Source organism: Lutra lutra, chromosome 1, assembly GCF_902655055.1.
Source record: "Lutra lutra chromosome 1, mLutLut1.2, whole genome shotgun sequence".
NCBI lineage: Eukaryota > Metazoa > Chordata > Mammalia > Carnivora > Mustelidae > Lutra > Lutra lutra.
Genome location: NC_062278.1, coordinates 207,106,079 through 207,119,768, shown reverse-complemented (window position 1 = coordinate 207,119,768; position 13,690 = coordinate 207,106,079). Strand labels below are relative to the sequence as shown.

Genomic DNA, 13,690 nt, shown 5'->3' with positions numbered 1-13,690 from the left:
CAGCAGAGGGAAAGGAGAAGCAGGCTCCCGGTTGAGCAGAGAGGCTAACCTGCGGCTCTATCCCAGGAATCCAGGATCATGACCTGAGCTGAAGGCAGATGCTTTTTTTTTTTTTTTCAAAGATTTCATTTATTTATTTGACAGACTGAGATCACAAGTAAGCAGAGATGCAGGCTGAGAAAGAGAGAGGGGGAAGCAGGCTCCCTGCTGAGCAGAGAGCCTGATGCAGGGCTCCATCCCAGGACCCTGGAATCATGACCTGAGCTGAAGGCAGAGGCTTTAACCCACTGAGCCACCCAGGCGCCCCTGAAGGCAGATGCTTAACCGACTGAGTCACCCAGGTGCCCCATTTGTGTTTTTTTTTAATATATTTTGAAGCTTATATGTTAATATAGTGAGCTACAATAAAGAATTTCTGTTAAGACATTCTTGCGTTCCTACCATAAATTCAACTTGGTCGAGATACATTTTAAAATACATTGCTAGATTGCCTTTGCTGGGTTTTTTGTTATTCTGTGTGGTTTTTTTAAATATATATATTAAGTTCTTAGATGACATTGGCTTATCATTTGTCTTCTTGATTGTTTTTTTTAATCAAGGTTATAATGTGCTAATAAAATGAGTTATCAAGTATGACTTCTTTTTCTATACATGTAAAAATATTGTGTAAGGTTAAAATTATCTTTTCCTTGAATGTTTTATAGCACTCACCTAGAAAACCAAACTAAATCACAACTTAGATCCAGTTTTTGTAGTTTTCTTTAATAATTACAGATATTTTAAGATGTTAATTATAATGTTTCATAATTTTAACAAGCTATTCATTTCCTCTATTTCTCTCATTTTATTTATTTTAGGTAATATGTATTTATTTTATTTAAATTTATCATTGTAAAGTTCTCCAAAGTAGAAGGATGAAACATACAATTGTCCCACATATAACTGAAAAAGAATCAATACAGAAAACATATTTTTAAAATTCCAACAAACCAATATAAAAAGATAAACAACTCAGTTTTTAAAATGAGGAAAAGACGTGGCCAAGTACTTCAGAAATGAGAATATCAAATTGTTGATCAACATTTTGAAAAAATACTCTTATTTCAACAATAATCAGGAAAACATAAATTTAAGTCATAGGGAAATATTTTTACATGGTCACTAGAAAATTTAAATTTTAAAATTATGACAATATCAAGTATTGATGAGTCATGGAGTAATTGAAATACTCATAAACTTTCCCAAACTGGGGTATCTACTGAGGGTTAACATATGCATATTGACCACACATTTCCATTCTTAGTTATACACCCAACAAAAAGGCATACAAAGGCACCAAAAAAATATGTGGCTAAATATATGGAAAGTTTCATTATTATAAGCAAAAACTGGAAACAACTCACACAGGCAACAACAGCAGTATGGATAAAAACGCTGTAGTTTTCATTCACTGGAATATACAGGGTTGAGAATCAATAAATTACTGCAGTGTGAAACAGCATGGGTGAAACTTATATACTATTGGGTAAAAGAAGCATTAAAACATAAACTGAGACACAGTAACATTTTTCACAAATTTACTTCAGCATACACCCATCGGAATCAGGCAGCTCCAGACCAAAAGTAGCAGCTAGGTGTGCTCCACCCACAGGAGTTAGGGAACGTTTTTTTCTAGAGAAGACTCAGAAGCCAAGCAAGGAAATTATTTCATTGGCTATAGCTTACACAGTAGCCTTATTTGGGAAAGTCTGGTTGGCTATGATTGGTTGTCCTTAAGTTTCATTTTCTTGGGTTCTGATGCATTGATTCTGACCCAGGTTTCAGTTTGGTTACATAAGCTACCAAAGCTTTAGAGCCATCTCCATCTAATGGCCTCGTTTAACTAAAAGAAGCAAAACAAAAAATACATCTAGTTTGATTCTGTTTATGTAACATTTTTAAAAGATAAAATTTTTAAAAATAGAGCTGCACACACACGTGGTAATTATTACACCAAAGTTAAAGGAGAGTGGTCACTTCTAGAGAGCCCCAGGCGGCTCTTAGAATGATGGTGTCGACCTTCAAAATTTAACAATGAAGGTTACCTGATGAGTTTATTCAGGAATAGCAAAGAATCGCAACTCAGGACTTGCAAACTATGGTGACCAATAGACAAGTCCAGAGAACAAAGGAGGAGAATATCCATTTATAGGAAGAAAGAAGGATTTGGGGAGGGATTGGTTTGAACAGAAGGTCATTGGGGGAAAAGGAGAGTTGGAAGTGGTGGTGGCCTCTCATTGGCTGCAGGCAAGCACAGCTCGCTCTTTCTGAGGGATCAGGAAATATTCCTTCTTCTATTCTTTCTTGTGCAGGACTATGTAGGCTGTGAGAGTGGTCGTGCATGAGCACTTTCCCTTCATGGCTTCTGGACTCGATTTTTTTTTAAGTAAATGTGGGTCTCCAGCTCATGACCCTAAGATCAAGAATCCCCCATCTACCAAACTGAGCCAGGTGCCCCTCCCCACCCCCACTACTAACTCAATTTTGAGTAAGATTTCCTTTATTCATTTTCACAATAGCAATATTCTGTTTTTTGAACTTGGAGGTATTTATACAAATATTTGCTTTATAATTACTCATTACCCTGGTATATATGTCTTATTCTTCTGTCTGTATATTGCAGAACAGATTTTTTAAGTCAAAATCTTAGAAGCCAGGATAGATATGAATGGCATAAAGAATGCCCTCATACCTATTTTCTTAAAATATGGTCTAAACAAGGGGTACATTTTAGCAGTATTTAGGACAACAACAGTGACTGCAATTTCAAAAAAGATTTAGAATAGGATGAACGAAATATATCCGAGATTAAAGTGGACTGACTTTCCGGGACCAGTAACAGTGGACTGGGGAGTGTGGTGGTGACCTGTTGGCTCATCTCCCACTTCGCTGGTTCCCTACCTAACCAAACACTGTAAAATACCTTTCACTCTCTCTGCAGTGTTTTATTCCTTTCCCAATCAGCCAAGAATATGGTTAAATCCCCTTTATTTAGCCTTAATAGTTTTCATTTTCATTTTTAAAAACTGTGAAAAAATTTTTATTTTTGTTTGTTCTACTTCAAGACGATTTACTGGAACTGGAGATGCTCCTTTTGGGGTGAGACTGGGATTACTATCAAGGAGGTATTAAGTATTTAAGTCGCTGCCTTCTCTTTTTCCCTTTGCCATGAATCTCGAAGTATATACTACGGGGGGGGGGGGGGGGGGGGAAGAGGACACAAGCCCAAACTTGAATAACTTGAACTATTACACGGGAGGGTTTTGTTCCTTTACATAGCTTCTGGATCTAATCTCAACAGCGTGTACTTCAAATCAATGGAAGGGTCCTGCTACTCTTACTCGTCTAACTTGGTCCAAAGTGAGGGACCTTGGCCTGGAAGCCGAGCAACACTCCGGAACAGGTACCACTTCCGCCTCTCTGCCCCTCGGCCCCGCCCAGCCCGTGCCCTAGCGCACTTCCGGCCCCGCCCAGCCGCGCCCAAACACACTTCCGGCCCGCCCCTAGCCGGCTCCCGTTCTCTCGAGACTTGTGGCGTCCCGCCCACCTCCAGGGGCCGGCGGAGCTCTCTCGCGAGTGACAGTAAGGGGCGCGAACCGCACCTTCCGCCCCCCACGAAAGCAGTCACATTTAGCAGCCCAAAGCCAGCACCAGGAATCCCGATTTAAATTCGAGTTTCAGATGAGCATGAATCGACTCCTAGTATAAGATACTAATTGTAGTGCAAAATTCACTAATTATATTTATTATTCGTTGTTACTGAAATTGGAATTTAACTGAAGTGCAAATCCAAGTGAAACTGTATCATGGGGCAACCCCACTTGGGATCGCCGAGGTCAGAAGCCAGCTACCCGGATACCTTGCGGCTCGGTACTCCACTTAGGGCGCCCTCTGTACACCAGCCTTCCTATAACACCCCTTTGTGGGTGCCTGGGGGGAGGTGCGGCAGGGCACCGCTGTAAGACGGTTTACTAACAATGTATATATTTTTTAAAATAACAATATTTAACCCTTTTTTCATCATTAGCCACAAATTTGTTTTTAAAAACAAATTTGGGACTCAAAGATGCAGCACGAGAGGACAGAATCTGCACAGTGAGGATCACTGCCCACCCTGGGTGGTCTCCATCCTTGTGGTCTCAAGCACCTCTGGGCACCGCGCCAGCTTGTACACCTTCCCATCCAGAAGTCAGGGGCCTCCACCTGAGCTGCCCCATGTGCTGCGCCCCGGAAGAGACTCCTGGGGCCCGGCCCAGGCTTCTAAAGTCACAGGGTCTCACGCTGATTCTGGACTTTCATTACATAAGCCCTGGGCCAGGCAATGAACGTGAACTCCAGTATGAAGTTCCGTCAGTGAACAGATAGCCAGTAATGGAAACGTATCATATAGAGGGCAAGTCATCTGTTGGGTTGAAGTAAAGAATTCTCTGTTGAATAATAAAACCAGTGGTTCAAACGGAATTTGCCCAAGTCCCAAGGGTGGTATAGGCTGTCCTTAGGAATTGGTGATGAGGAGACTGATGAGGGTTTTATCAGTCTCTGGAGGAACTAAATTGGTTTATGGAATTTTGGTCTCGTCTGGTTTGGTTTTTGCTCTTGCAGTCCCCACAAGGACAGTGCAAAATCAAAGAAAAATAGTGGAAGTCATTTTAATTAAACTTGACTTAGCAATTTCCTTGGGGAATAAGATCTCAGAGGTTCAAGTGTAGTCAAATTTGAAAGAGAAGAGTCTTATTTTGACCTAAATTCTCTTAAAGCTAAGACTCTAGGTGATTTCCCTGCATTGTCCTTGACCCACTAAGCACAGCCATTCCTTCCCTACCTCAATGCCGAGACAACAGAGAGCTTGAGTGGACAGGTCAGACAGCCGAGATCACAATGTGAAATCAGACCTTCTCACTCTCGTACCCAATCTCTTCACTGGTTTCCCATCACACTTGGAATAAAATCCTACAAGGCCCTGCAGCCCTCAGCTGCATCTCCAACCTCATGTACTCCTTTTCCGCTCACTAAATTCTGGCCACCCTGGTTTCCCTCCTCCACGGACACACCAGGCCCACTTCCACCTCTGTGCTTTCACACAGGCTGTCCTCTCTGATCTGACTGTTCCTCCCCCCACATATATACTTGGCCCAGTCCTTCACTTCAGACAGGTCTTGGTTCACATCTCATCTCACAGGGCAGCCTTCTATAACTGCCCACTTAGAGCAGCTGTCCCTACTGCCACCCTGCCCATGTGCCCATGCCATTCCTCCTTCCAGACCCTCACCATGCTGTTTTCCTCCATAGCGCTCATGGCTACCTGACAGGACATTGAACATTTGCTTGTTTACTGTGTCATTGTCTTTCTCCCCATCTGAATAAAACACAAGCTGTGTGAGGGCAGCCTTTGTTTTATTTGCCACCGTAACCCTAGTGTCTGGAACACAAAAACTGAGACTAATATGGGGTGTGTCAGCACCTTGTGATGTCACACAGATGATTTCCTGTGGGACTGATGCAGAAACTGCAGAAACTTGACATCTCATTTCTTGGATCACACTCCTCTTCCCAATCTCTACACGATGGAGCATCACAGGACTGAGCCCAGGGACCTCTTCGTTCTCTAGATCAGCTTCATTCTCTAGACCAGGTCTTGCTGCTGGGAGAGACCCAGGAGCACCTCAGGGGAAAGGGATGATAAGGGACTGCCAGAAGGGGCCAGACCGCTTTTGACACAGGACTCGGAAAGCACTGAGCTGAAGATGGAGTGGACTTGCTTTCCTAGAATCTACCCACCACTCCCCAGGGTCTAGGCAACTGGATACATCAGAGAAAAAAGAAATTACAGTCTGAAATGGCTGGATTTACAGTTCCCGGTGCATTCGATCAGTTGTAACCACCAGTGCAGAAGCCTGGCTGGGAAAAGAATGACACTCCCATCTCTGGGCCACAGACAAGACAGGGCTAGCAGATGGCCTGCAGATTTGGCAGGGTCTTATACTAGAGCTAACAGCACTAGTCATTAGCAACTTTCTGGGCAAAAACTGGATAATGTGTGAGGGCAGGGCTCAAAAGTGGTTTAGTTTCACCAAGCCAGCTCTCCCCATGTAAGGATGGGGAGGAAAGACAAACCACTGAGTAGACAAAGAAAACTGCAGCCCCCTCTCATTTATTTATTTATTTATTTATTTGGAAGTAAATCCCATAAAGTTGCCAAGAACACTAAAATAACAAATACTGAACCATGACTCCCCAGGGAAATGCAGACTTAGTTCCTGCCAGCCTCTAGTAACAACATTTTGGGCAGCTGAGCAATCCATGACCTTGCATTGTTTCTATTTAAAGACACCTTATGTAGTAAGTAATGTTCGTGTATGAACTTGCAGGCAGCAACACTAGAACTCGCGCCTGAATGAAGCTTAGCGAGCACACGCTCTCTCCGGAAGGTACATCCCAGCCTCCTCACCATTAGGCACACTAGACCGAACACTAGGCTTTGGGGCCACTTGAAACAAAGAGATCACCAACAAAAACCACGAAAATCTGACAAACGTGGCACAAATAGACCATGAAGAGGACACTTGTTTTCAGCACAGGAACTGAAACGAGAAGGCCGAGTGCTGTCTTGTCCAAGCTCATCTGCGCCTGTCCCAAGTTTTCCAACGCGGCCCCCTCCCAGCGGCAGAGCCAGGGCCCAGCCAGTGTTTAGAAAGAGCGATAGCAAGTGTCCCTAACCCTGCTGGGAGGAGAATGGCCTTTGGGTTAGAAGCCGGGACAGCTTGGGAGCTGTGAGATCCAGTTGTACAGAGACCAGCAGAAACAGGAAGCAGAGACCCCAGAACAGGGACTTGGGGAGCAGTGAGGGCCCACCGTGGCCATGCCCTTCTTTGCATCTCTCCTCCCCAGTCTTGGGCACAGCAGCCCAGTGGATAAGGACTTCCAAGCGTTAAAACAGAGCTCCTGCAACCCCTCTCTGCCACTTCCAGTTGGTGAACGGGAGAATTAGGCACAAACAAGTCAGCTACAAGAGAAAGAGAGCAGGGGACAACAGTCGACAAGACCACTGCCCCGAGCAACTCCTCAGTCTCACTTTTATTAGATAGAAACAATAACCCACAGAAGAGCCAATGAAGGTCAAACATCAGTCACATGTCTTGTGGACAAACAGGAAGGAGGGTAAGTTTATAGTTAACCAAGCCCATTCAAAGGACTCATCTAACTAACAACAGGCGCTTTTGGGAGGAGGAAGGAGCTACGACGGAAAGGGGAAGCAGGCGGTGTTCCGTTCTGCCCTGAGCGGGCCCGGGCGTTCCCAGCTGCTCGGCTTCCAAGAAGCGGGCGGCGTTCCGCCCTGAGCGAGCTGGGCATCCCCAGCTGCCCAGCTTCATGGTCGTATATCGTCCTTTCCCCCAAATACCTGTTGCCAGTATGTGTTTTCCTTAAGGCCGTATCTAAATGTGCTTGGTAACTAGTAAAATCCTCCAGGGGTTATAGTTTAAGTAATACATTGTTCTGAGGGGCAGTTGCATCTCTCCATCATTTCCAGAGGCTTCTGAGGTAAAGAATGTATTCCGGGTTACAGGCAAGTTATCTGCTGATCCAATCCAGAGTCTGGAGATTTCCCTTGGTCATATTTTATTGGATGAAACCATGCATTCCGTGTCTTTGGAAATTCCCCTTGGAGGAGGCTAGCGCTCGCTAGTCCACTGAACTGGAAGCCAGATTCAACTGACCTTTGTCTTTGAGGCAAAGACCTGGTCCACTGGCCCAGGTCATGTACACAAAGGCGGGTCCCAGCCCTTGTTCTTTAAAGTAGGAAACCTCGTGTCCTGCTGCAGACCTGTCAGAGCCTCCCAGAGATCCTGAGGTACACAGCTGTCCACACAGCATACCATGAATCAGGACATGGAGCTATGGAAGCAAGTGTTCCAGGAATTAATCCAGGAAGTGAAGCCATGGCACAAATGGACCCTGACAGAAGACAAAGACCTTCTTCCCAACAGCCTGGAGCCAGGGTGGTCACAGTACCAGCAGTGGGCCTTTGCCAGGTGAGTGGGGAATAGGATGGTACGTATTCCAGAAAATTCTTATTTTTTCATTACCGTGTATCCTTGCTCCTTTTCTTGTTCTGTCCCGTGCTTGCACATTGAAGACTACAGGAAGTAAGGTGCCCATCATCCAGAAGTTTTAGCTTTATTTCAGCGAATCCCAAACAGTAGCAGGACTGGGCACCCATGTTGGCTGCATCGGGGTGGAGGGAGGAGCTGCAGGACAGCTGGGTGGGCAAAGTTCCTACCTATGCTCCCTGTCTCCTGAGGACCTGGGGCTGTCTATGGAGCCCAGGAGGGAGAGGCCCCTCGGGCTGAGGAGGCCCTTCCAGGAGAGGGCAGAGGTTAGCGCAGCTGAGCAATATGCAGAAACCTTGCCCCCTCTTCTCTGGGCTAATGGATCCTTTTAAACCAAGACTCTTGGGGGCGCCTGGGTGTCTCAACTGTTAGTTAGGCGTCTGCCTTCGCCTCGGTCCTGATCCCAGAGTCCTGGGATCCAGCCATGCATCGAGCTCCCTGCTCAGTGGGAACCTGCTTCTCCCTCTCCCTTGGCTTGTGCACTCTCTCTCTCTGAAATGAATAAATAAAATCCTAAAACAAACAAACAAAAAAATAATCCAAGATGCTTGGAACACATTCAAAGCCTTACCCTGTTTTCCCCAGGTGAGGAAGCAGAGTTCCAAGGGTCAGGGGGTGGGGCTGCCCCTGCAAAGAGGGTAGGGGCCTGAGACTTGGTGTCTGCCCATTGCCCTCCTCTCTGGGGGAGGGTCTGGGCAGAGGAAGCAGAGCTCTCCTCTCCTTGTGGCCTACGGCTTTCCCAGGCCAGAAGCTGGCACCAGGAACATCCAAGCAAAATCTCAGCCCCATCCCCACCCCCCACCCTGCTTTTTTTGGACAACCTTGAACTCTGAGCTGGCACATGAACAGAGCAATACGACCCAGAGAGGGAGGGTTGGGGACAGCAGCTCAGGAGAGCAGAGCCCCGCTGTGCACAACCAACTCCGAATAACCCCAATAACGTCATCTCTCTCGTGGTGGTCAGAGCCTCTTGTCCTCTTCCTTTCATTTCATGGCCATGCTCACCCTGTGAGGTGTGGCCGGAATCAAGACACAAGAAGGAAATCTTGACTGGCTCATTCTTCCTAGCTCCCTCCAATTCACTCTCCCACGATAGGTGAGGCGTGGCTGCTAGAATAGATAAACCTTGAAATATCAGTGTTTTTGACCTAACACACTGTCCCCAGGTCGTTGAGGCAGAGGAAGAGGAGCTGGAGGGTTTTCCAAGAGCTTCCGTACCAGATTTGGAAGTAACACATGTCATGGCCCACATCCCATTGGGCAACCAAGTCACACTGCCCAGCCTAACTGTGAGGGGGTTGGGAAGCGGGCAGGAGTGCATGGATAATTTAGTGAGCAGGAATTGTCCCTGCCATTCTGCAATTTCTGCCTCTCCCGTGATTCCTGTCCTCGGTGCAGCCATGTCCTTGTGTGCCTTCTTCCCCTCTCTCCATCTATCCTGTATTTGTCCAAATATCTGAGCTCAGGAAATCACCCTCTTCTCTGCAGAGAAGGGAAGGTGTGAGGCCAGGTGTACACAGAATATGAGGTTTTCCAGGCTACCTTGAGCAATGAACTGGGTGGGAGGGGGAGCAGGGAGAGAGAGAGCTGGACACTGTGATCTCCCTGTCATACTGACGGATTGGGGGGCCCTGGGCAACAGGGCAAAGCAATGCTTTTCCTCCCGACAGTAGACCCTCCTTGATCTGTGGGTTTACAACTTACTGTCTTAGTCTGTTTGGGGGGGCGGGTAATAAAACATAAAGTAAATTAAAATAAGATAAACACCAGACTAAACACAACAGACACAACAGAAATGTATTGCTCACAGTTCTAGAGGCTGGAAGTCCAATCAGGGTACCATCTGGTCTGGTGAGAGCCCTCTTCCGGTTTATGGACGGACTTCTCCTGTATCTTCACATGGTGGCAGGAGCTAGGGAGCTCTATGGGGTCTGTATGATATGGGCACTAATCACATCCACATGGGCTCCACCCTCATGACCTAATCACCTCCCAAAGGCCTTCTAACATCATCACCTTTGGGGCTTCGGGTTCCGACCTGTGAATTTGCGGGGAGACACCAACTTTCAGATAGTAGCACCTACCAGCACCCACTTGTGCCATCTGTGGATTTCAGTTCAGAGCTCTTGGGGGCTGGTTTAATAGCTACTGTTGCACTCATAGCCTCTGACCCACTTCAGTCCACATTTGAAGAAGCCTTGGTTTGGGTTCAGGAGCCCAGAGGTCTGGTCCTACTTCTTACACCCACCAAGTCTCTGCACATGATGGGTTCCAGCATGCACCTCATCTCTAGCCCCATCATGTCAGATTTAGAAGGTCCCTTCCAGCACCAAGAGCTTGTGGTCTGCTATTTTCATGACAGACACCTGTGGATCCCAGGGCATGTTGGTGGCACAATGGATATAGGAACGAGGGGCTTGCTAACATCTTCCGTACCAACCTCGACCCCAGTCGAGTCATGTCTCTGTTGTTGGACGCCCCTTCCTCCCTCTGGCCCAGCCCACAGCTCGGCCATCCTGGGCCAAGCTGAGGGTCTTGTCTCCTGTCCCTACAGGTTCCAGTGCTCTTTGTGCTCTCGCAGTTGGGCCTCTTCTCAAGTTCAGGTTGTTTTCCACATGCGCAAGATTGGGGGGAAACCCAGGGGCAACGTGAAGATGAGGGTCTTTGCCCAGAGATGTCAGAAGTGCCATCAGTCTCCATTTGAGGTTCCCGAGTTCACAAAAGAGAACATCTCCAGGATCCTGAACAACCTGGTATTCCGAATTCTGAAGAAATGCTACAGAGAAGGATTTAAGTCGATGGAGGAGATCCCTACCGTCAGGGAAATCGCTCTTGAAGGGCCGCATGACAGTAACAACTGCGAGGCATGTCTGCAGGGCTTCTGTGCCCAGAGTGGCTTCAGTGAGGCCGTGCAGTCACCAGTGTCCCCATCACTTCCTGCCATAAGCTCACCTGCTCTTGGGACCACCATTCCCATGCCCTTTCCCAGTAGAAGTGGCACCACAGTGGACACAGTGAAGGGGAACATCACCACGGACGCAGTGAGGGGGAACATCACTGCGGACAGAGTGAGGGGGAACATCACCGCGGACGCAGTGAAGGGGAGCATCACCGGGGACAGAGTGAGAGGGAACATCACCGCGGACGCAGTGAGGAGGAACATCACCTCGGACGCAATGAAGAGGGACATCATCACCGTGGACACAGTGAAGAGGGACATCATCACCGCGGATGCAGTGAGGGGGAACATAACCGCGGGCGCAGTGAGGAGGAGCATCACCGCTGACGCAGTGAAGAGGGACATCATAACCGTGGACGCAGTGAAGAGGAACATCATCACCGCGGATGCAGTGAGGGGGAACATAACCGCGGGCGCAGTGAAGAGGAGCATCACCGCTGACGCAGTGAAGAGGGACATCATAACCGTGGACGCAGTGAAGAGGGACATCATCACCGCGGATGCAGTGAGGGGGAACATAACCGCGGGCGCAGTGAGGAGGAGCATCACCGCTGACGCAGTGAAGAGGGACATCATAACCGTGGACGCAGTGAAGAGGGACATCATCACCGCGGATGCAGTGAGGGGGAACATAACCGCGGGCGCAGTGAGGAACATCACCGCCAACGCAGTGAGGGGGAACTCCACAGTGGACATAGAGAAGTGGAACGCCATGGCAAACAAAGGAAAGGCTTTACCCCAACCCTGGCATCCTGAGTCCAGGGAGGCTGCAATCTTCCCCACCCACTGGAGCCCGAGAGCAAACACCCAACAGCATGTGGAGACGAGAATCCACGTCAGTACCCGTAACGAGGTGCTCTATCCCCACACAGCCCCGAATCCCAGGTGCAAGAACTTGAATGTTTGCTGCTGTTTTTTCATTCTGATTATTGTCGTGGTGATTATCGTAGAGACCATTCAGTGGACCTCCACATGATGCCAAGGTCAAAGTCATGTAGTATGATCCCAGGGATAGGAAATACCCAGAAGAGGTAAATCCAGAGACAGGAAGTAGCATGGTGACTGCCAGGGACTGTGGGGAAAGGGATTAATTTGTATGGGGCTTTTGGGGGACAGAAGGTGTGTGGTGATGAAAATGTTTGGCACGAGACAGAGGGGGTCATTGTACAACACAGTGAATGCAGTAAACACCACTGAATTGTTCATTTTAAATGGTTGATTTCATGTGATTTTTTTTAAGGGTTAATGTTAATTTCAATTCAATTCTATCTTGCCTAAGGGATGCTGAAATTCTGCTCATTCTCTGGAGAACTGAGACCGAAGCCTTTATGGCTCACAGAACCATTTGGAAATCTCATGAGACCTGAGGATCCTCTCTCCCCAGAGAAGCTTGCACAGACCCGGGGAGGTCAGCAGGTGGAGGCACTTGCAGTGTTTTCACTGGGCTAAAAGCCTGGGTCTCAAAACAGTGTTCTCCGAAGCAGGGTCCACGCAGTTCAGGGCTGGGCAGGACCCACATGGGGGAGACAGCCTTCAAACTCTGGTTCGTTTCTTTGGACTTTACTATTCCTTGTTGCATGGTTTATAACAAGCGTTATTGTACTAGTAGAATGGTATTGTAACACAATGTGTAATTAAATAAACATACACCATCTGGAAAGTCATCTCACTGACTTTTCACTGACTTTTTCATTTTCAGAATTGAAACTTTATCCTCATTAAACAACTCACATTTTCTCCCTCCCCCTTGTCCCTACTAATGCCCACTCTTCTTTCTCTATGAATAGGACTACCCTGAGGACCTCATAGAGGTGGACTCATACAATATTTGTCTTCTTGTCACTAGTTTATATCACTTAGCATAATGTCCTCAAGTTTCATTCATGTTTTAGCATGTGATGGGATTTCCTTCCTTTTGAAGGCTGAATAACATTCCATGATATTTATATATCATATTTTGTCTACCCACCTGTAGACATCTGGGAGGCTTCCAGCTCTTGGCCATTATGACTAGCAGTGCTAGGAACATGGGTGTCAAAAGCTCTTTGAGACCTTGCTTTCAGAATACTCATACCTGGAATTGTTGATTCTACTTTAAATTTTCGGAGGAACTGCTATGCTATTTTCCATAGCAATTGCATATCATCTTACATTCCCACCAACAGGGACAAGGGTTCCAATTTCTCCATATCCTCACCAATTATTTTCTGGGATTTATTTTTTTTTGGTTTTGGTTTTGGTTTTTAATAATAGCTACACCTAAGGATGTGAGGTGATATCTCACTGTATCTTCGATTTAGATTTATAGAAAATGCAATCTTCTATGATGCATGATACCTCTTTTGAGGCAATATCAAAAATAATATTTGTGCATCTCAGCTTAGATGGAAGTATTGGGAACACAACAGAAATGTGTGGGTCAGTTCTTCAAAGACTCACTATTCATTTTCAAATATTTGGGCACAGTCTACCTATTTAGCAAACTCCAGAAGCTTAACATGTAATAGTAGACAAGACAGTTACAAACACATGCCTAAGGAACAAGCATGCCCAGCGCCCATACGGAGCTGGAAGCTGAGTGACC

The 13,690-nt window shown here is 46.7% G+C and overlaps 1 protein-coding gene across 4 annotated transcripts; it reads left to right on the top strand.

Annotated features, from left to right (window-relative positions):
• Window positions 1–256: 256 nt before the first annotated feature.
• Window positions 257–13,320, top strand: RTP3 (receptor transporter protein 3). 4 transcript variants are annotated; one of them, XM_047695678.1, is made up of 3 exons: window positions 257–308; window positions 7,816–8,069; window positions 10,702–13,319. In XM_047695678.1, the coding sequence occupies exons 2-3, from the start codon at window positions 7,915–7,917 to the stop codon at window positions 12,080–12,082; spliced, it is 1,536 nt and encodes a 511-aa protein (XP_047551634.1). In that variant the 5' UTR covers window positions 257–308; window positions 7,816–7,914; the 3' UTR covers window positions 12,083–13,319. The 4 variants fall into 4 exon arrangements, with proteins under 4 accessions (XP_047551634.1, XP_047551651.1, XP_047551627.1 ...); XM_047695695.1 differs by lacking the exon at window positions 257–308 and having other exon boundaries at window positions 7,366–8,069; window positions 10,702–11,564; window positions 11,790–13,319; XM_047695671.1 differs by lacking the exon at window positions 257–308 and having other exon boundaries at window positions 7,366–8,069.
• Window positions 13,321–13,690: the final 370 nt, after the last annotated feature.